This window comes from Dryas octopetala, chromosome 3, assembly GCF_963921425.1.
Source record: "Dryas octopetala chromosome 3, drDryOcto1.1, whole genome shotgun sequence".
Classification (NCBI taxonomy): Eukaryota; Viridiplantae; Streptophyta; class Magnoliopsida; order Rosales; family Rosaceae; genus Dryas; species Dryas octopetala.
The window spans coordinates 24,823,224-24,847,431 of NC_141368.1; the positions used below are offsets into that span (position 1 = coordinate 24,823,224).

The 24,208-nt window shown below is 35.8% G+C and overlaps 2 protein-coding genes across 2 annotated transcripts; both read left to right on the top strand.

Annotated features, from left to right (window-relative positions):
• Window positions 1-910: 910 nt before the first annotated feature.
• Window positions 911-18,507, top strand: SEC6. The gene is made up of 26 exons (XM_086237201.1): window positions 911-1,092; window positions 1,264-1,415; window positions 2,833-2,871; window positions 3,007-3,095; window positions 3,235-3,325; window positions 3,682-3,771; window positions 3,981-4,060; window positions 4,326-4,418; window positions 5,247-5,273; window positions 5,841-5,948; window positions 6,129-6,267; window positions 6,355-6,399; window positions 8,728-8,783; window positions 9,989-10,097; window positions 11,719-11,859; window positions 11,961-12,140; window positions 12,231-12,314; window positions 12,412-12,498; window positions 12,877-12,921; window positions 13,957-14,035; window positions 16,307-16,376; window positions 17,131-17,218; window positions 17,347-17,436; window positions 17,593-17,709; window positions 17,951-18,013; window positions 18,131-18,507. The coding sequence occupies exons 2-26, from the start codon at window positions 1,287-1,289 to the stop codon at window positions 18,257-18,259; spliced, it is 2,268 nt and encodes a 755-aa protein (XP_086093327.1). The 5' UTR covers window positions 911-1,092; window positions 1,264-1,286; the 3' UTR covers window positions 18,260-18,507.
• A 1,940-nt stretch (window positions 18,508-20,447) lies between these two features.
• On the top strand, window positions 20,448-23,859 carry LOC147291980 (Leucine-rich repeat (LRR) family protein). The gene is made up of 9 exons (XM_086237202.1): window positions 20,448-20,625; window positions 21,127-21,691; window positions 22,033-22,496; window positions 22,573-22,708; window positions 22,852-22,923; window positions 23,029-23,097; window positions 23,216-23,287; window positions 23,405-23,461; window positions 23,637-23,859. Exons 1-9 carry the CDS (start codon window positions 20,481-20,483, stop codon window positions 23,683-23,685), a joined length of 1,629 nt encoding a protein of 542 aa, XP_086093328.1. The 5' UTR covers window positions 20,448-20,480; the 3' UTR covers window positions 23,686-23,859.
• Window positions 23,860-24,208: the final 349 nt, after the last annotated feature.

Sequence of the window (24,208 nt, forward strand, 5' to 3'; positions counted from 1 at the left end):
TTTACACCTTGCATCCTAGCATTCAAAAGCTATCTATTTAATATTTTATGAATGTATATAGGATTTCCTAAACTCATGACATGATTCCTGTATAGGTCCTACACTTGGCACCCTATAAGTTGGGTAATTTAATTGAATAACCCATTTTAATATTAAATAAGTTTTTTTTGACTCTCACTTTTCAAAACTTACTTTTCAAAACTTACATAGTTACATTTCTAACATTTTTTCATGTAAAATATCTATAATGCCCTTCATATAAAACCCTTTTTTTTTTGTTATTGTAGTTTTTTTTCTATTACCAATATTTCTCTCTCTCTCTCTCTCTCTCTCTCTCTCTCTCTCTCCCTCCTTCCCCAACCAACCACTGCTCCCCTCTGCCTAACCCCTCGCCGCCCGCGCCCACCGCATCACTACGACTCCACCCACCCCGTGACTCCACGCAGGGAAAGAGAGAGAATCGGGGATAGAGAGAGAAATGAGGAGAAAGAGAAAGAAATGAGATATAAACAAAAATTTTGGGTTTTAAAACTTTTTCACAAGAAATTACAAAAATGCTCCTAAGTTTGCATGTTCGTAACTCTCAAATTGTAATTTTGATTTACGCATGCTTCGTGTCTACGTTTTTGCGAACTTGAGACCTTTCCAACAAAACTAAAATCAAACTCGGACCTTTTCTAATTTTTATTGATCTTCAATGGCCCACCGAAATAATTTCAAATCCAAATAAATCACCAAAATCATTTTCAAAGTCCAAAAAACATTCTATAAAATCCTATCAACTCATTTCGATCGATCTACGATCTCAAATTCCTTTATTTACTCCCGAAATTTTTCACATAAATTCTATGCTTTCCAAATTAACAAAATAATTATCAATAAATCACAAGTTCACAAGAATCACAACTACTCCAAAATAAATTATAAATTAATTTTCGGAATTTCACACGATGGATCCATCGTTTTAAAGAAAAAGAGAAAACACAGTTTCCCCTTTGTTTGTAAGACCGATTCGACGTTTCTTCTCCATATTGAGTACAACGACCAGTTCTTTCTCAGTTGTTCAGAAATTTATCTCAGTGAATTTCACAGGTATGAATCTCATCTCCCTTCAACTAAAACAAAGATACAGATTTGGGGTCTCTTCATTGATTTGTGCCTCCATTGTTGACCTTTGTTTCGTTTGCCATTCCTTCTCCACGCCACGTGTCCGTTGCAAATTCTACCTTATTTTTAGCTCTTCATATTTTACTTTCCCAACAGTTTGTAGTCGTAGCCAGTAGAAGATGATGGTGGAGGATCTTGGTGTGGAAGCCAAGGAAGCAGCAGTTCGTGAGGTTGCCAAGCTCTTGCCTCTTCCCGAACTCCTTCAGTCTATAGCTTCCATCAAGGCCGATTACATTGCTCGCCAACAGGTCCCTCCGTTTTTCTCAATTCCTATTTGTATTTGGAATGAATTCCAAATTGGTTATGCTGTTATTCATTTTTGAGCTCAATTAAAAACCCACTTGGAAATTCAAATCATATGTTCGATTCAAAATAGTTATCGGAATAAAGTTCCATGCATGTTGCAGCTATATGGTGCAGATTTCTGTTCTTGTGTGTCCATTTGATTGTATTTGTGTTTATGGCATTCCATTGAGTGGTGTCTTGTTCTATCTTCCTTGCCTTTTGGTGTTGGCAAGTCCCCCTCCCCCGACAAAATTGCATAGTTAGTTTGGAAGACCACTCCTTAAGCAGTTTTGTGGCAATTTAGAGTGAGAGAATTGAAGATAATGAGACCTAGGAAATTCTTGATCTTCTGGGATTTATGGGATCATCTCACAGGGGAAGGTGGTGGGACATAACTAAGAGGGTTTCCAAGAGGGTTATGGCTTGAGGTTCTAGAGAAGCAATTGGTTGACTGAATTTGGTTTCTTTAGCAAGCAGTGAATGATAGGGTTTGGATTTTTGGATTAGAAATTAGATGGGTTTGCATTTTAGGATTAGAAGTTTATCATTTGATGGAGATTTTCCATATCATGTAATTTTTAATGATATCTTAAGGCTATATAGGCTTATATAGGCCTTGCTCTTCTTTTTTCTTCAAGGACTTGTTGGAGCTTTGGAGAATCTTCATTTTGATGCATGGTTTCAGTCTCTACAAAATGGCTAGATTCATAATGCATTGAGTAGAAAGAACAGAACAATGGTTTCAAATTGGGAATGCCTGTGACACTTATGTAAAAGATCTCCAGACCAATGTTTCTAACAACTGCTTGTGATGGTTTTATTTGCAAGACAACCTCAAGATTTACAATGTCTTTAGTAGGAAAAGTAGAATTGTAGTTCTTAATTGGACTGGCTGTGAAACCATTTATAAGGGCCTCTATTTTCCAAAATAAAGAAGTCTCTAAAACAATGTTTGTAGAAGTAGGGGAAAGGTATGTGGGTGATGAATATGAGTTCATGCAATATGTTGCATTAGTAGGAGATTGCCCAAGTTTTTATGGTCAACAAGTTGTCTCCACGATGTGATGCATCCTTAATTCTTGGCATGGTAGTCGAATTGAAATAAAGTTAAAATTGATTGAGCAGTTGAGGCATAAAAGATAGCCCGTAGCGTTTGTTGTTGACTTTTAAAGTTAATTTATATTTGCATCTGGGTGGGGGGTCAGTTGTTGCTGTAAGCATTAAATTTTTTTTTTTTCTGGTAGCTGCTTCTACTGAAGCACAACCATGCAGTGATCATGATGTGTGTGTTCTTTGATCAGTGGCATTACCTTTTCTCATATTGGAATTCTTTCATAATCAAGTTGCCTTTTGAAAGTTGCTATTTTACTGTATTGTCAGGCAAATGATGCACAACTTAGTACAATGGTTGCTGAGCAGGTACATGCACAACTTAGTACAATGGTTCCTGTTGACAGTATGTTGACTCTTATATGATACATTTATGGAGTTGAGAAAGCTGGGCACATTAACTAGTATGACATGCGTCTTACAAGGCACTGCTTTTCCCTGCAGGTTGAACAAGCACAAGCTGGGCTGGAATCACTGTCTTTATCTCAAAAGACTATAAATGGACTCCGTGAAAATTTTGTTTCTATTGAAAAGTATGTTGTTCATGGGAAATTCTAATGGTTTTATGAGTTAAAGGAATATTGTTGCTGAATGTTACATGCTATGCGTAAGCTAATGCGCAATGTTGATCTGTTCACCATTTTTGGTTGATATGATTGTTTTGTGCATCAGGCTATGTCAAGAATGCCAAACATTGATTGAAAACCATGATCAGATAAAGCTCCTTAGCAATGCAAGGAATAACTTGAATACAACCCTGAAGGTTGGTGAGCTTTTCATTATGTACATAAATTTGTTAGTCATGATCATTCTGTGTGCGTGCCTGCAATGTGTATGACACAAAACGACTTAATTTTCTGATTTCTCGTCATATCCCCTTTCTCTCTTGTGTTGTACCAAAGGTTGTCAGTGCAGATGCAGCATCCTTAGACTGCTTACTGTGACTCATTAGAAGTAAATGGGAAACCATTGTACCAGAAGGCAGCTGTTAATTTATGTTGATTTTGTTCAAAAATGCTTTTATAAGGTGTAAATCTAGATGTGTGAAGCTTTATTGATTTGGTGATCTCTTGCTTTGTTGTATGGTTGCTCAAAAGCTAATATCTTGATCTTTGATAGGATGTTGAGGGTATGATGTCCATTTCTGTTGAAGCAGCTGAGGCACGGGATTCTTTGAGTGATGATAAAGAACTCATAAATACTTATGAGGTAAAACTAGTCTGGAAATTATTAGGGTCTTATACTCTTGTCTTTTTTGTGCTAATCTCTTATGCTTTTGCTTTATCTTGGTTGCAGCCCCATTTTTTGTAATCAATAAATTGACTTATTCATTAAGAAAAATAAATCTCACCAAATTTACATATTACATTGTATCTTTATGCTTGAAGTTTTTAATTTTAATCCTTTATTTGTTACAGAGGTTAACAGCTCTTGATGGAAAGCGGAGGTTTGCATTAGCAGCTGCATCATCACACAAGGAAGAGGTTGGCAGGCTAAGGTTTGTATCTTATTTTTTAGTTCATTGTGGCATTTATAGTTCTTATAGCAAGCTCAATACCTATGACGAGCTGTAATTACTTGTCAGCCCTCCATAATTCCCTTTTGAGGTTATTCTGGTTTTCTAACCCTTAGTTAATGAAAGAATATGATAATATCGATCAGTATTTGCAAGAAGCTAAATTATATCGACCACAGTTTGTGATTTGAGCCTTAATGACTTATTTCTTTTATTAATGACTTTTTTATTTTTTGGTGCATCTTAGAGAATATTTTGAAGATGTTGATAGGACCTGGGAGACATTTGAGAAGACATTATGGGCCCACATTTCCAACTTCTATAATCTTTCCAAAGAAAGGTATTGTTTTTACAATGAATAATTTTTTAATAGTGTGATTGTTCCTCTAGGCATCTGTAAAGCAGTTAAAATTCCAGCTGTTTCTTTATACATTTTTAGGAGTTCAGATTTAGAGCTGTTAGTACCGATCTGTTGAGGGGGATTATTTCTCTATGTTGTTTGTGTTTGTAATCTTTGGTGGACATCTTGTCCACTGCATCTATACTTTGTTAAGGAATTTATAAAATTTGTTTTTTTAAAAAACCTCTTAGATTGACTCTATGATTTATTTATTTATAATATTATTTTTATTGACCCAATCTTACACTAGCACGAGTGCTTCTTTTGGATTGAAAAGCCCTTAGTGTTAGACTTGGAGCAAAAGTGTAGTTTTCGAAAGGGGATCTTTCTTTTCTAACCAAGCTGTTGCTACTACATCATATTTTCAATGCATACAAAGGAGGGAGGTGTTCCCTTTTGTTGATTAAAATTATGGACAAAAGTACAATAGGAATGAGAATTAATATGAATTAACTAAAATTTTTTTCTTCATAAGTAAAAAGTTTGAATTAGAAAAGCATGCAAATTGTATTGAACGTAATTTACACATAGCTTGCAAACTTAATGGTTACTGAAAATTGGTGGATCAATATTAGTAAATTTTATGATATTTCATTGTTTGGCATTGAAAATTTTAATGCCCTTATTCACACTTTTCTTGCAGTCTTTCTTTCTTTATGTATATTTGCTTCATATAACTAAATGCATTGAAGCATCCTTTAACCTTATTACGTGTTTGAAATATGCTCTGATCCTTCTAATGCTCCTTTTTTCATTTCTAAATTGCAGCCCACAAACCTTGGTTCGTGCTTTAAGGTATGTTTATGGGAAACATTTTCTGCAGTTCTCTTGTTATATGATGATCTGCTTGATACTTCCATTTTTCCTTTAAGACAATTTAACTTTTATTTACATCTTCACATTCTGGTTTGGCCTATGATTTCAAAGATCCTTGATTAAAAATTATGGAAAATTAATCACGTTCTCTATGCACAATTATTCTTTTTTCAATTTTTTTTTTTAAACATAGTTGAGTCTAGTCAAGGCCTACTCAATCCTTGCCAACGATGCTCACTTATGTCAACTCAACAACGCTTACTCCTGTTTCCTTGGCTTTGAAACTTTTCTGCTTCTGGTACCTTATTCTATATGAGGCAATATTTTTGGTTAAATTAGAGGCCTTTTTTTCTTTTGTCGTATCCCTGAATTCCAATTTTAAGTTAATGAACGTGTGGGCTTCATATTGTGAATCTTAAATGATTATTTCAGTGAGAGTTTACATGGCAATGTTTTGAGTTTTCATTATTCTCCGTTCAGTTTACCCTTATTCTAATCCAGTAGTTCATAACCATTTTGGTCTTCTTTTATGTTTGCCCTTTTCAGGGTTGTTGAAATGCAAGAAATCCTTGACCAACAACTTGCTGAAGAAGCAGCAGAGGCAGAGGGAGGTGGTGCCATGGCATCAATTGCAAATCCCCGCAGAACTACCAAGTAAATGCTTTAAAGTGATTTTCAATTTTATGGGTTATCTCCCTCCTTGGTGTTTGATTGTCTTCACAATATGGTCTTTAATATAATGTTGTTAACATACCGATTTATCATGTATGAATTTCAAACCATTTTTCACATCAAGGCATCATCGTTGGATTCATTTTAAATTATGGCCTGCAGAAAGTCTACAACAGCAATAGCTTCTTCAAGAAACCTTACACAGCAGAAATTGAATGTTCAAGGCAAAGGCTATAAGGACAAATGCTATGAGCAAGTAAGGAAGACTGTTGAAGGACGATTTAACAAGCTACTGACAGAGGTATGTTTGAATTAATCATTTTTCCATGTAATAATAAATAATGTGATTCTTGTTTACTATATCTTATTACTGTAATTTGTGGTACAGCTCGTTGTCGAGGATCTTAAGGCTGCATTAGAGGAAGCTCGAACGGTATGCACAATTGACTATTAACCTTGACAATATGACAAACCTTTCGTCAATTTTTGTGTGGTTTGAAATTGAGGATGAAAATGTTGATGTTGGTGGAAATATTTGTAAAAATTACGGAAGAAACTGTAATTTTCTTAAAGGCTGGAAATTTTGAATGAAAGTTTAGGAATTGTTGAACCAATGGTTAATGCATCAATTAAACTAGTAAATGTCATACAATGGTATATCTATGGTAAGTATATGATATGTTTGTTAAATGCATTGTGCGCCTCTGACAAGAACTTATTTGAATTTTAGGCTTTATTTGAAAATTTCTCCCAATCTATCATAGTAGCAAATAGTTTCTTGACTTTATTGTGCAATTTTTGATGCATTGATGGACATGGTAGGTAGCTTATCTCCTTAGGGTAAATTTGAATTCCTATATATTTGACCCAAATTCTCAATTAGGTACCTCATGCCTAACTTTTGGAAGATTCTAGAAGATTGTAAAAATGGAAAGTTAAGTAAATAAACACCAAATAAAATTTCTCACTTGGACTTAGAACGGAGAAGGAAAAGAAATGAAGCCCAATAAGTGTATTAACTATACCTTTAGAAGGCCTTGATTTGGACAATATGATGCACATCATTTCTTTAGAAAGTAATAATTGCTCGCATTTGTTTGGTTAATCTAAAGTCCAGGGCTTAAATGTATTTTCTATATATTGGCCAAACTGAATCAGCGAGACCAGTTAAACCTATGGGTAGAACTTATTCTAGAAAACCGGCCTACAAGGAAAGGGTGCCCATGTGCTTAATATACTATATACTTCAAAGGTACCCAGGCGATATGGGACTTTGCAAACACTCCTCCTTAGTGCTAGGGCTGGAGTCATTGGATAGTCCCTCTCTATGCAGGGCTAGAGATACGAACTTGACCTGTCCCTATGGTACACCTACGATACCATGTTAAACCCTTGGGTAAAACTTATCCTTTAAACCGGCTTACAAGGAAATGGTGTCCATGTGCTTATAAAGTATATATTTCGGAGGTACCCAAGCAATGTGGGACTGTGCTAACAAGACCCACCCACCACTAGAGAGTGAATCTGAAACCTTCTTCTCAAATTCAGAGAGGGGTTGGGGGTGCCATTGCCCCCAACTTTTTTTTTTAATCTATTTTTTAAATGATTTTAAATTTTAGTATTTTTAGAATTGGGACCCACATGACTATGTGGCACAAAGTCGGTCTCCACATTATCCTAAAATTGGGATCCACATTGCCACGTAGGCAAAAAAAAAAAAAAAAAAAAATCTAAACTGACGGCCAAACTAATGGAGGGCAAACATTGCAATGTTTTCGAAACGGTAGGTTTAACATTGCAACGTTTTGAAAATTGGTCAATTTTGCTCAAACTTCAAGGGTGCAAAGTGTAATTAAACCATGTGTGTGTATATATATATATGTGATTAATGCCATTTTGGTCCCCAGACTATTACACTTGTATCAGTTTGGTCCCTAGACTTCTAATTTGGAAAATTAAGGACTTTGGATTTTTCAATTTTGCCAATTGAGGGTATTCCGTCAATTTACACATTTTTCCAAATTTCCGTTTGCATAGCACTATGTGCCAATCACGTGGGGTTCTTTTTAGGGCAAAATGGTCCCTTCCATTTATATCTTACCCTTTTTCCCTAATGCACCCTTTTTCTCTCCTTCATTTCCTGCTAAGTTTGGATGAAAAATGTGTAAATTGACGGAATAACCTCAATTGGCAAAATTGAAAAAGTCAGGGTCTTTAATTTTCTAAATTAGAAGTTTGGGGACCAAACTGATACAAGTGTAATAGTTTGGGGATCAAAATGCTGTTAATCCCTATATATATATATATATATATATATATATGATGATCCTTCTTCTTAAACAGACGATTGGATGTGTAATGCTCTGGATACTAATGGCATTCGAGTGACAATTAAATTTGTTTGTCAAAACATTCTCATTTAGGGCTTAGGTTATTACTCTCGGGTTTTGGGCCTGCAACTCTAGAGTTAAAACCTAAAACCTTAGCCCTAAATGGTTTCTACACCCCAAATCGTTAACCCATTATCCTTTTCGACCTTAACATATGTATGACAGCTAATCACGTTGTTGATTTGGTCTTAACTTGTTTCTCACGATGGTTGTTGAATTTACGATGGTTGTTGAATTTACATCTGCTTTAGTATCATGTTGTTCATTCATATTTGTGTCTGATTGATTTTATTGTCTTTTATTTTTTTTTTTAATGATGTCAGCATTAAAATCTTTGTATTCAGTTTCCTTTTTTCCTTTTAATGCTTTAGATTGGAGAAGAGCTTGGAGATATATATGACCATGTGGCTCCTTGTTTCCCCCCAAGGTTCGCTCTTTCTATTTTCTTTGGTTTTATGATGACCTTTGAGCTAATACACATCTGTCTGTCTCTTTATTTACGGGTCTGATTGGGCTAGGGGTAGATCTTACAATCAAATTTTATCAAGCATTATGGTTATACCGAAGAGTTTAAACTTAGTCTCAGCTTTTGTTCTAATCAATCTCTACCACTTGGCAATCTCATTTTGGGATGTCAGTGAGAATTTCATTGGTTTGGTGGTAGATACAGTTAGATAGTGTAGAAGATACTTAGCATTCCAAATATTATTCTACTCTTGTAGTCTTGTGTGATGGCTCGAGAGAGGCTGTATGAAATCTAGATCTTTTTCAATCAGAATTCCAACCAAATAAAAACTTTAATTAGAGCAATGTAAATATTGCAAAGTGGAAAAATGCTATTTTCTGCACAGCTATGTTTTGTTTTGTTTTTATTTTTTATTTTTTTATTTTAAGTTTTGAATTATATATATATTTTTTATCAAGCTCATGGCTAAAAGAATGGTAATGTTTGAGTCACTCGGTAAATTATGGTGAAAACCAACTTCTGCTTCAACACTAATAAGGGGAATAAAGGGTTTTACAGTTTTTCAGGAGAGGAAATAAAAAGGAATGGTTGTATTGCTTGTTGTATCTCTACTTGGTTTCACTTGTATACAAGCAGCTTAATGCCTCTCTAGCATGGGTTCTATGGATCATGTACTAAGCCCTAAATATAACTTTCAACTGGGAAAATAGGAGAAATCATATAAAGGCACACACTTGTCTTTTGCTATCTAGAACTGCAATAATTATAAGGTTGACTCTCTATTGCTGCATGAATGAATTAATTGTTAAAGAACATTCTCATTTTTTTTTTTTTAAATTATAGAAAGGAGGGCAAAGGGGAGGGGAAATCAAACTCTGGCCTTTGGTGTAAATGATCTCTACCATTGACGCTACAAGCCCCCAAAAAGTACAATCTAATTTGTTAGATTACTACTATACCTGAAAAGGATTAATAATGCTGGGGAATGGATTAATGATGTATTTCAAGTTTACATAATTGATTTAGGGTTAGGAACATTCTAAAAAGTGGGTGCATGCCTGAACACATGTGCACATACTTAAATTAATTTGGAAAGCATTTAGTTTAGAAAAAATATCCTGAATAAATGTTTTATTTAGTTTGATGGAAGATTTTCATGCTGGCAGATATGAAATATTCCAACTCATGGTCAACCTATATACTGAGAGATTTGTTCAGATGCTTAGATTACTCAGTGACAGGGCAAATGAAATGACGAACATAGAGATTTTAAAGGTTTTTTTCCTTATTGCTCAAGTTTTTCTTAACATCCTTGTGTGTTATACTAAATATAAACAATATCTGGTTGACTGGTGACATATTGTAAGTTTTCAAGGTAACTGTTCCACGGAATTTAATTTTTGGCAGTGCTGTTGCTTGGAAACATGTTTATGATAAGAAAAGTAGAACACTTTTACCACTTATATTTTGTTTTTCGTGGGGAAAGAGACATTTATTTGTTCTTACAAAGAACCCTCTCTCACATTTCCTCTCACTGCCAGTCGAACACGGGACCTGTTGATCTTTTGGATATAACCCAAAGCCAAGAAGTCACAAAGGGACATATTTATTAACTCAAAAGATATGTAAAAACACACGTATAAGGAATCCACTGACTAGTTACAACAAAACAGTAAACAGCATGACACTAGTCTATTACGAATAGAACAAGATACCAAAACAACCAGATTCACAGATAACATATCAACAAACTTCACTTCACCACAGCCAGCCCATCTAGCATAATATTTGAAAACGAATCTCTCTAAACTCTGCAGTTACTGATGCTCACAAGGTTGACCAGAATCTGACTTGATCCAGGGAGTTCATCCACCCCAACCTCATTGTAATTCTCAAAAATTCTTATATTACGTTCCACCCAAATAACCCAAAAACCAGCCATCACTGAACCCCCCCCATAAAGTCTTAGCTTTCTTTCCCTTGCCCAAAGCCTTGAACTGAGGCTCAACAGCACAACACACCCTTTTGGAACGACCCAGCTTTTTTTAGTCTCCCTAAACAACTTCCACCAGAGTTGTAAAGAATATAGACGGAGGAGAAAAGCATGCTCTGCAGTCTCTGCCTCCGCCAATGAGGAGGAAAACAGACATAAGCCCGACTCTTTTGAAGCTGATCACTTGTGTTGACCCTCCCATGAGCCACTAACCAATTAAAAACTTTTAACTTTTGGGGGAACTTTCAACTTCCAGATCTGAACAGAGGGTTGCAAGGTGTTTCTAATCGATTGCACAAAAACGTACTGTAAGATTTACCTGAAAACACCCCTGATCCTTCTAACTTCCATACCCTTGAATCTGCCCTTCAAGGGAACAAATGAATCTGTTTCAGCTTTACTAACAGAAAAACAAGTTCTTGCACCTCCAAATCATTAAGATTCCTCCTGAATCCGAAATCCCAATTATAAGAAAATTGAGTAACATCTACAAACCTTGAGATGCACCTGGGAACCTTCATTTGCATCGACGACTCCTCCAACCACTTGCCCTCTCAAAGTCTCACTTTCTTCCCACTCCTCATCACAAATTTACAGCACTCTAGAAAAGATGAATAACCTTGAGAGATATCTTCCCATGGACTACGGTTTGTTCCCCTCATTTTTCCCAAAATCTCACTTCATTCTTTTTTGGGAACAAATAAATCAAATTTGTTATGAAAGTTGCCAAGGGGTGCAACCCTGAAGTTGGTGAATCAACATCATTTAACCTTATAAAAGGTGGAATTTTATGAGCATTCATAATGTGAATCATGAACGAGAAACGACGCTTAAAGTTTCATCTTACAATATGAATTTCTTAGCTCCTATTTTTTATTATCCTTGCTTCTTCTTTGGAACTAGGTAACTGGTTGGGTAGTTGAATACCAAGAAAATCTGATTGGGCTTGGTGTTGATGAGTCTCTTGCTCAAGTATGTTCTGAGAGTGGTTCCATGGACCCCCTTATGAATTCATATGTTGAGAGAATGCAAGCAACAACAAGGGTAACAATATTCTACTTATAATCTTTCTTGTGCTTCATTTTATTTCATTGTTGTGTAAAAGTTTGACATCTTACTATACTCTTGCACATTATATTTTCTAGAAATGGTACTTGAATATCTTAGAGGCTGATAAGGTACAGCCACCAAAGAAAACAGAAGATGGGAAGCTATATACACCAGCTGCTGTTGATTTATTCAGGATCCTAGGAGAGCAAGTGCAAATTGTTCGTGATAACAGCACCGATCTCATGCTCTACAGAATTGCTTTGGCAATTATTCAGGTTATTTCTGATAGACTTTTCTCTTTGTTCTATATCAATTCGCATCTCAGCAAATCTTGTTCTGCATTATTGGCCTTTGTGATTCTTCAGGTAATGATTGATTTTCAAGCAGCTGAAAGGGAGAGACTTCAAGAACCTGCTTCAGAAATTGGTTTGGAACCTTTATGTGCAATGGTTTGTCAATCTCTTACGCATTAGTATTTGTCCATGTATTTTAATGACTGGATGAAAAGTAATATACTATTGGTTCTTGCTATAAAATTGTATGCAGATTAACAACAATTTGCGCTGCTATGATCTTGCAATGGAGCTAAGTAATAGCACTCTTGAAGCTCTTCCACAAAACTATGCTGAGCAGGTTATGCCGTATCCATCTTAGTTTTATTTTTATCTCTCTATTTATTTATTTTCTTTTAATATGGTATATCTCTGTTTCTTTGTTTTTAATCATTCTATTTGAAACTTTATTATGTCCAAGTAATGCATTTTTTAGTAGCCCCAGCTTGCATCCTGAGTCTGTTCCTGTTAGGTTTCAATTAATGAGTTCATTGCGTGGTGTGTACTAAATGTGAAATTTGATTTGTAGCCAAACTAAGATCCTCAGTAGGTCACTGTAATTAGAAAGTCCCTTTGTATTTGGGTAAGTTAATCTGCATACTGTTAACACAACTGTGGCATGAAGGGGTTATTCTGAGTTCATAATGTTCACATCAATTTTTTCTTTCCATTTTTACAGGTTAACTTTGAAGACACATGCAAAGGTTTCCTGGAGGTTGCAAAGGTATTTTGAAGGTTTAAGTGTATTTTCTTTTTTAGTGCTAAATTTTGTCTCTGCTTTTTCCATATGTTTCACATATCTTCTGCTTTTGTTTTGTGTATACTTGATGGCTTAGTAGAACTTCAATTTAATATTTCTTATAAATGCAAAGACTTATAAGTCTTTGCTCCTTTTTGTATTCTTGTTCATATCTTGGAGGAATATGTTCCAATTGATTGATTAGAGTGTTTATCTTTCGGTTTTAATTATAATTCTTCACTTAGTTGGATTTTGGTTTTTTTGTTAGTCTGTCCAATAGTTTATATGTTCATGTATTGGCCCCTTGATTTTCTGCAACAGCTCTAGCATTTCAATATATCATGTTGTGCAAAAGCAACCATAGAGACTTTTGTATATTGAGCCTTGGACTACAATCATAACTGAAATTGTGCTAAAAGTATTCTTTTATGAAAAAAATGTTGTTGTCACGAACATTATAGTTGTCAATAGTCATATAATTCTATTAGAGGTGATACCTCTTTTGGTGGTTAGTTTGAGGTTTAAATCATTCCAGTTTTGGCAGGGAATAAAACTATGAAACCCACACAGGCACTATGAAAGACTGGACTCCCCCCTTCCCTCTCTCTCTCACTCTCTCTCTCTCACACACACACACACACACACACAGAGTCTGTTTTTCTTGGGTGACTACAATGGAATTTTATCGCTATTGATTGTGTTAATTTCAGCGAGAATCACACAGATATGCATGGTGACTTGCAAATAAAAATCCGCATATAATGATTGATCAAAATAGCCTTGAAATGTTTGAGAACTTCACTTTAACACGACGAAATTAAAGGCATACATGTATTTTTATGTATATAGTTGTGTCATAGACACTCGCATGAACAAATGTATGTTTTCTGGGTATATATCAGTATGGAATGTTGCCAATTATTATCTTCGTATGTCATTTGATAGCTAGCGGTGTGGTAGCATAAATGATGAATGTTGTGTTGATCACCAGAACTCATTTAACTTCCTCATTGATAATAGGAAGCAGTGCATCAAACTGTCAGTGTTATCTTTGAAGATCCAGGAGTGCAGGATTTACTTATCAAGCTATATCAGAAGGGTAAGGTAATTTACTTACAGTATCATGGTAATTTTTATTGAATAATCATATTTGTATCTCTCTTTCTCTCCCTCCCTCTCTCCCTCCATGTGTCTGTGCATGCGCTTGCATGTGCTTTTTGTTGCTTTTGCAAGTAGTAATTTTTTGTGTTTTTTTTATTTGGCCTGAATAATTTGTCATGTATTAAGTATGAAAGTTGTTGATTATCTACAATACTGCACAAAATTGGTTCTTTTATGTCTGGTGTTGGTTTAGTCTGCATATCCTGGTTGGAAGTTGTAACTGTAACAATCTAAGGCCTCATCCAAAAGTCCTAGATCTCCTCAGCTCATAGCCGATGTGGATTTAGGTGTATCACAATCTCCCCTCCTTTAATCCCTAGCGTCCTCGCCAATAGGGGAATCACACTTAGCACACATACTAATGGGAGAGCCTTTCCTATGTGCTACAGAATCATTATCTGCCCACAAATCTATTGTATCTCGTACTGTAGGGGAAGCACATGTTAGACATACCAGTAGACGAGCCTTTCCAATGTGGGACACAACCCTTTACCTGCCTACGAGATCCACGTTACCCTGTAGAGTAGGGGCGGCAATGCTCTATCCCTCATCAGAAGGGAGCTGTCGTCATAACCATGACCCATATATTTCACATGGGCGGTGAGCTGGGTTGCTGTGATACCCTTTGTAAAAATCCTAGACTTCCTCTAGAAGTGCTAGCCCAAGTTGATATTTGGATTCATAAGCCTTAACTACCCTACATGTCCCTATCCCCCATACCCAATGTGGGACTCAGTTTATCACAGTAACAAACTGAAGATATGCTTTTATAGTCTATTTTCTATTACAATTGCGTAGTATATTACGTGGTCATAGGACTTATATCTTACTGTCTCATTCTGTCTTTGTTTTTCCCTTTTGAACTGTAGAGACTAGTCTGGTCAAATACCATGAACAGCAGTGTTAAATTGAGTCTTAATTATTTGTTAAAATTGGGTAAACACTAGAATATTGTTTCTTAGACAAATACACTCAAGTACACCTTGAATAATCATCAGTAAAGTCACGTAATATTGATGCCCAAAGAAGGCAGTAACTGGAGAAAGTCCCATGCATAAGAATGAATCAAACCAAATGCACATGGACAATAATGCATTTTGGAATTGTAGCTAGAGCAAGTATGGTTAGATAATTCACACAGTATACTTGCATTTATGAGACTTACAAGCTTTTATTAATGCTGAACTACAAACCTACTGGAAATTGGCATGCCCCAATCAATATGCCAGAAATACCATTCTGTCTGAGTAAAACAAAAGCTTGCAAAACAGATATAGGCTGAGAAAGTGGTGAATTTCCAAGGTAGTGTATCCTGTCACACTATAGCCCCTGCCAAAAATCCTTCTTGTATTCAGTCATGTAAGATGCAACAATTAGGAAAAAAAGGAAAGACTGCCCAATTGAGATTTTTGGTTAAAGGACAAGATAATAAATTGATTGTGAGGTGAGGAACAAGTAAAACATGCTGTAAAGTATTAGTGAGTTAAATAGAGATGTCACCTTACTGAGGGTAGAGGTGAATGATCAACCAGGAAAGTGAAGAGAATGTTGAACTTGAGTAACAGAAGTAAACAACTTTTACTCACCTGTCATTATCATTCCCCCTGAATCAAGGACTCAAGTACATTTGGCAGGACATGTATTAACATGAAAAGTAGTGGGTATGTACCTGATGTTGTCATGCATCATGGTTGTGGGAGCAACAGTAGAAGATTAGAGGAGCCAGAATCCACTAGAACGTGGGTTTGGAACAAAGGATGATCTATTAGCATGATGTTCCTATCCATATCCCACTGAGCAGGTGAAGCTCCTTCCGTTCAGCAACGCACTTGTAGTACGTTGAGCAGGTGCATACTGAGAAACGGCCATATCTCTCTTGGAATCAACTGTGGGTCCACAGCCTTTGTACTGCAAATGTACAAATTTATATTAAAAATATTTACATTACTATGAAAAATACCCCTAAAGGCTAATATACAACACTAATAAAAGATGATAATTAAATAACATGTGCTAAACAGGTATTCCTACATATTTATTACTAATGATGAATGATTCTATTGTTACAGGCAATGTGATCAGTGGAAAATTAGACTTTTTTGATAGAATTTTGTAATAAAATATTTTATTTTTACTGAAAAAGAATTTATTTATTTTTCTTATTTATAAGATTCTTTATTTCACTTTGGTTTTCTCTTGCATTTTTCAGAGTGGTGTGAAGGACAGGTTACTGAGTATCTAGTTGCAACATTTGGTGATTATTTTACAGATGTGAAGATGTAAGTTTCTTTATTTCAGACATCGGTAAAACCCTGTTCATTTTTTTCTATGCATTTAACATTTCAGCATAATAATTTTGAATATAAATGCTGCAAAACATAAAATTTAATCTCGATTATAAATGGGTATTCCTCCTATAGAAATGGCTCTAATGGTATGCAGCCTGAAGAGGTATAGATTTTGAAGTGTCTGTCCCTCTCTCTTCTGTTAAACCACCATCTTGAATACTCGAGGATTAATAACATTGAATATGGATTTTTTTCGACAATATTAATCTTGAGTTCCACCATTGTGGGATGGAGCAGGAAATTATGTTCTGGTTGGACATTGACATTTGGACAATACTTGGGTCCTCACCAGTTAGAACCCTCTTGCCCTTACTCCTTATGTGGTCCAATAAAATGTGTCATAAACTTCTTGAAACAATCAACCAAACGCCCCTTATTTTTCCAACCAAATGCCCGTCTTCTCTTTTACCAATAAAAGCTCCTTCTGAATGAAACACCCCTGCAGCTGACCCTACGTCCTTAGATCTGAATAAGGGTCTGACCATATTGTTTAAAGAATTTAAAACAACACGCCTTTATTTCATTGGACCACATTTGGGGTAAGGACAAGAGGGTTTTGACCTATCAGGATCCAAGTATTGTCCTTGACATTTTGCTCTAATATAATTATGGTTCTGTTATTTTATGTGTCTACTTTAAATTGAAGGATTTATGCCTTTCTTGGTTGTACTGTTCTGTTATTAAGGTATATTGAAGAAAGATCATTTAGGAGATTTGTTGAGGCTTGCCTGGAGGAATCCGTTGTTGTTTATGTTGACCATCTTCTAACACAGGTTATATTTCTGACAAATAGCACACTTTTTATTTTTATTTGTTTGGGTGGACATTCTATAGCATTAATTCTTCTATACCATCTTTTGTTTGTTTCAATTAATTGTGTTAATGATGGTTGTGATTGCAGAAGAACTACATCAAGGAAGAGACCATTGAAAGGATGAGATTAGATGAAGAGGTCCTCATGGACTTCTTTAGGGAGTATTTAAGTGTTTCTGTAAGTGTTGATCCTTGTTTTTACTTTTTGTATGATATTGTTATCATGGATTTTTTATTGAAGTCAGTTGTGTTTTGCATTTATTGGTGGTTGTTGATATGTTATATTAATCGTCTCTGATGCTTTTCCATCCTTATTTCTTGAAATTGCCTACAGAAAGTTGAAAGCAGAGTCAGAATACTGAGTGATTTGAGAGAACTTGCTTCTGCAGAGAGCCTGGATACGTTCACACTCATTTACACAAATATACTTGAACATCAACCTGACTGTCCGGTAAATATTAAGAAACATTATCCTGTTGCTAAAATAATTCTGGTTCGATGTGAGTTTTTAATTATGATTGAGCTCTTTACTGCAAACAAATGAATGCCCACTAGGTAGATCTGTAGACAGTATTGAGTTGTCCAGTATTTTTCTTTTGAGTATGTCATGGGAGTTGAGGTATTTTAAATCTGTATTTTCGTTTGTCCCTAGCAAAATTTTGTCCAAGGTAGTCTGATTCTCTCTATTGCAGTCTGAGGTTGTTGAGAAGCTTGTTGCAATGCGAGAAGGAATACCGCGGAAAGATGCCAAGGAGGTATGTGCAACCTATGACTCCTTTTATTCAGTATCAAAATCAAATTATTTAGTGAGGGAAGATTAAGTTAAAATCATGTATTTTCCTTGGAGTGTTTAATAAATGTTTGTCAAACAGGTTGTACAAGAGTGCAAAGAGATTTATGAGAATTCTCTTGTCAATGGAAACCCTGCAAAGACAGGTTTTGTTTTTCCAAGAGTGAAGTGCTTATCAGCCAAGGGATCCATATGGCGAAAGCTAACTTAGTTCAATTTGAAGCACATCACGGCACTTGCGCTTGTTTCCAGAAGAGTATTGCTGCCAATTCTGTGTATTTGTAATCTTCATCGATGGAAAATTAATGTTCTTCGTTTTATTACTTGGAACTGTTCTACTTTTCCCTAGTCATTTTTGTTCTCTCAAAGAAAATTCTTATTTTTATTTAATTTCATTAATTAGTAGCATGTAACTTGTTCTCTCTATCAATGAACCATTTATCGGCTGAATTCATTCTATTATGTTTTTTTTTTCTTCTAAAATTTGTTTGTATTGCATTATTGATTGAGTTCTATACGAGGGCATATAACTCCAGTTGTATTATAGCACTCACACTCACTCGCACTAAGTTTGACTCTCGCCATTCCTCTTTGTATTAAAAAAAAAAAAAAAAAAGATTTGTATCATTGTATGGTTGAAACTTGAAAGAAACTTTGTGATTGATTTGCCCCAAATCTTGTATTACTCCTCTTTTCCTTTATGATTTGGTAGTTTAGGCCCATGCATATAGCCTACGGTATGTTTGAAATTGGGCTTCACCTATTTTCAAAAGTCAGAAAATAGAAAATTTTCTGGAAGTGATTATATGGACAGTAAAAATGCTTTTGTGAACAACCAATTTCTTTGGATACCCAAGCTAAATTTAAAATTGTAATATATACTTTGCACGCTTTAACTACATTTTATTTTATTATTATTATTTTTTTTTTTTTGAGAAATGAACTTGTCATTAAAAGATGAAGAAGATGCACCTGCAAGCAGTTCCAAACATGGAAATCAGAACACATTGTTACAAGAAGGACTACGCTACTGAATAGGACAAGAGTGTGGATAGCAAGCTATAAACCAACTCTTGCACATCTGCCTCAGTTTCCTTTGGATTAATGAATCCTTGGATACGTTTTGAACACCCAACCATAAAATATCCAATATGGTTTCATATTTACCATAGCTGAAGAGAAATGCAAGATGAACCTATGGATTAGAGAAAACAGAGTGCATAAAAAGACACAAAAAAGCAAAAGTTGTGGAGGGAGTTAAATTAAAGTAATGATGAGCACCATACCTTACTTAACCCTCAAATCAAATGAAAATCAAATGATGCATTTAAGCATTTATGTTGATTCTTCTGAATCACTGCAATTGATGCATGCATATTGCATATGATCATATAACAAACAGTGGTTTCTAGTTCCAACGTGACACCATGTGAATAGTTGTTCCTGAATTTCAGCTTTGCCTAAAATTATTCTACATATTACACAGCAAACAGTTGAATTTGCCCAAACAAAAAATGGTAAGCTACAGCTTTTCTGTTTCCTTCACCACCTTACAAATATAGCTCTGTAATTTTACCGTCAATATTCCTAGAACATCAACCTCATTGTAGAGAGCGATGTAATCTAGCAAAGTATATGCCACATCTTTTCAATGATTCTGTGATCTAGTCATGATCAAAACTCGGGGTTACATATTTGCAGCTAGCAATGACAAAATAAGCAAACATTTATAAAAAATAAAATAAAAAATCCTTATAAATATTAGGCTCAATTACAAAATACACCCACCAACTTTAAGGGGTATTTCAAATTGATCCATGAATAAAAAAATATTTCATATTAGTCCACTAACTGATAGAAAGCTACAAAATAGCACATCCGTTATGAATTCCGTCAACAAAGATAGTTAAATGTCACTTCAGACAATGATAACATAAATTTTTTGAATCATGTGCACACCAAATTTGCTTTACTTGGATTAATAATGTCACAGTGATTAAAATTTTTAAAAAACTAACAAAACTTTTAAACCTGTAAAAAAAATATTAAATATGACATCATTAATTCATGTAGTTTAAATTTGGTGTCCACATTATTCAAAAAATTCACATCAGCACTGTCTACACTAGCATTTAACGTCCTTATTGACAAAATTTGTAACGAATTTGCTATTTTGTAACTTTCCATTAGTTCGTATATTAATTTGAAACATTTTTTTGTTCATGGACCAATCTGAAATATCCCCTATATAATTGATGAGTGTATTTGTAATTCAGCCTAAATATTATGAGAATTTAATGTTATTGACTGGGTCAAACATTTCCATGTGTTCTCAAATTCCATTACCAACTTACCAACACCCCCTCTCTATCTTCAAGCAGAGCCGTCAACGTGTCAACCTGAACCTCCTCCTCTTTCGCGCGCATTCCTCAATGTCGCCAAGAAAACAAAACTTGCCCAACTTTGCATCCTTTCTGGGTCAACAAGCCCTCCCCAGACACAACATGTCCCTCTGCCTCTTCCTCCTATGGCTCGTCAGCATCCCTCTCCTCGCACACTCTCAGACTAGCCCTAGAGGTAGGTACCATGTCTATGTGTAACACATCATCCCCACTAACAATTTAACTCTTTTTCTTCTTTTTGTCCATTGGGTTTTGTTTTTTAATGGGTTTTTCTTGTTCATGTATCCAGTTTCACTTTCACCCAAAAGAAAAAACAATATCTAGCATTTTAATTTCCTCTAGTTGATTAGACAAAAATATGTAATGTTAGACGAGAAAAAACCCATAACAAATTAGAAAAGGAATAAAGATTTATCTTCTTTACCCTGTAACAAAATATATAATGGTAGACAACTTTTGGAATAGCGGAGAAACAAGTTAAGATTAACATAGATTCAGAATTTCATTCGTTTTATTATAATAAAAAGTATAATATAATGTCTCTCTAATATCGGAATTTACCTTAAGGTCTTGTGGTCAATGAGTGAGTGAAAATGTTGGTTTTGCTGTTACCAAGAAAAAATTTGATGTGTCTAAAGCATGATGAAGGCTTGTATAAATGCTTGTATAAATGCAGGTTACCTTCTAAACTGTGGTGCTGCCGCCCAAGAGTCGCCCAACAAGGACGTGACAGTAGGCAGCCTAAATTATGTGACAGATGAGGGCTTCATATCCGTTGGCAATGTTAGCAGCATCAAACAGGAAAACCTGGTTCCCATACTGACCACATTGCGTTATTTTCCGGACAAGTCTGCTCGAAAATATTGCTACGCGTTTCCGGTGATCAAAGGCGGGAAGTACCTGGTGAGGACGACCTACTACTATGGGGGTTATGATGGAGAGAAGGAGCCGCCGGTGTTTGACCAGATTGTGGAGGGGACGAGATGGAGTGTGGTGAATACCACGGAGGACTATGCCAATGGGCTAAGCTCATATTATGAGATTGTGGTGCGAACCATGGGGAAGACACTGAGAGTGTGCCTTGCAAGGAATAACAAAACGGGGTCGGATTCCCACCCCTTTATCTCAGCTCTTGAGCTGGAGTACTTGGATGATTCGGTGTACAACTCCACGGATTTTACCAAGTATGCTCTTACCACGGTGGCAAGAAGTAGCTTTGGAAGTGATGGTGACATAATTGGGTAAGGACTTGCCACACATTGTTAATTTACTCCTTGCTCTATTTTAGTTATATATATGAGCAGTGCAATTGTAAACTACATCTCTAATTAAGGTGGAACTTCTTGTGTATGCATCATAAAAGACGTGACACTCATTCATAAGTGGATTTTACTTTTATTAGAGACGTGGTTTACAATATGATCCAAAAAGTTTACAATACGTCACATTTGATCTTTGAATATGGGTTTCTTTTTTGTGCCAATGCTATGTCATCTAGTTTAACAAATTTGGAATCAGCTGACAAAATTATATGTAATGAAAGAACAACACTCTGATGTTGAATATGTAAATATGATCTTAGCTTTCCAGATGATAAATTCAACCGATTATGGCAACCATTCATGGACAATAACCCTGTTGTAAAATGCAAGTCCAATGTAGCAACCTCGGATTTCTGGAACGTCCCACCAGCAAAAATATTCTCCCATTCCTTCACGGCGAGCCGAGGGAAGCAACTGCAGCTCCATTGGCCGCCGGTGCCACTCCCCAGTGCCACTTACTACATTGCATTATACTTCCAGGACAACAGGAGCCCGAGCCCCTTTAGTTGGAGAGTCTTTAATGTTACAGTGAATGGCAAGAACTTCTATACCGATGTCAATGTCAGCACCAAGGGTTTAACAGTTTATGGAACGCAGTGGCCTCTATCGGGACAGACTGAGATTGTCCTAACTCCTGGTAATGGCATACCTGTCGGGCCTGTCATCAGTGCTGGTGAGATCTTGCAGGTTCTGCCTCTTGGAGGAATGACTCTCCCTAGAGATGGTAAGCCTATTCGTTAAAACACTTTCCTCTTCTCTTTGCTCGTTCTAACCATTGAGATCTCTTTGGTGTTTCTTAGTCACGGCAATGCATGAGTTGCACAGAAGTTTTGACAACCCACCTTCCGATTGGAGTGGCGATCCTTGCCTGCCTGAAGGGACTTCATGGACCGGTGTTTCATGTTCTCACGGAAAATTTTATCGAGTTACTTCTTTGTAAGTTCACTTGGATTTGTGGCATGACTAAATTCTTGACACTGAATTTCATGAAGCATATATGCATTATCTAAACTCACAAGATGCTTCCTAGAGGATTTAATTTTGATCCCACATTCAAAATGTTTTCCTATAATGTGAAGGAATTTAACTGGCACTGGGCTATCTGGGTCATTGTCACCATATGTAGCCAATTTAACTGCCCTCAACCATCTGTAAGTAATCATGCATGCAACTGTTGATTATGCTATTTGTGTTCACCGGCTTCTCTTATCAATCACCTGCTAAATGATGCCTTTGATGGAATTATTTTCTCACAGTTTGCTTGGGGGGAACAAACTTTCAGGCAACATCCCAGAAATGGGTACACTGAGGGGGTTGCAGACTTTGTATGTTACATAGAAAGTTCTAATTAATATTCTTTCTTCATTATTTTTCTGTTCTTAAGCAATCCATGCATGGTTCTTCTGCAATGCTTTAATTCTGGTTTTTGTTATTCTGATAAAGGCATTTGGAGGACAACCAGTTTGAAGGATCAGTTCCTGAATCATTAGGCAAACTTCCAAAACTAAAAGAGATGTGAGTATATTTTGCCATAGAGAAATAGCTATCCCAATAATATATCATTCCAATTTTTGAAAATTAATTTCTCTATGAGATCATCTAACTAGTTTGGTGTCCTGCTTTGGTTTACAGTAAACTTGAGAATAACAAACTTGATGACGATGGACAACAAAAAGAAAGTAACATTCAGTAAGAAATAACAACCTTAATTTCTAGTTTGTTCCCCAAAAAAAGAAAAGACTTCAAATGTATTCTATGATCTTTAGGACAGAGATTTTTGTTTTCTATTGAAAAAGAAAAGGGTTCCCTTGCAACTTATCCATGGGGTGCTGGACTATAACTGCTAACACTATCAACATTGCAGGCTAAAAAACAAGGCTGAGAGCATAACAGAATCTCCAGCTAAGATGTAAATGGGAAGTGTCCCCTGGAATGGAACTATATATAAGAGTGGATCACCACAGCGCGGAGAGACGGCAGAGAGAGATTTATAAGCCCTGCTTCAATACTAGCTAGCTAGTTTGGTTTGGGAAGGTCTTCATGTTCATGTATCTCTTTTTCTCAAACATGTAATCCCTACAATTCTAAAAAACGAACAGCTTAAGTACAGCATGTGCAATATGGAGAGCTAAATGGAATGATTTCACATTTGCTTATCCGAAACTTAACGATGATTTTAACATAAACAATGACAACCATGTGTGCTAGAAGGCTATAGCGTATGGCCTATGTAATAGTGTAATACTAATACATGCACCTAATGAAATATGTGCATTCGATCTATTGCAGCAGGATGTGGCCTGCTAATTGGCTCTCCATGGCCTTATCTTCATCTACATCTTGCAAGCTGATAGCTACTACGTACTGTGGCACAGTGGTAACTGTCTTGTCACTTTATTGTTTTCCATGTTTAAGCTTTGTTGCCCTTAGTTTCCT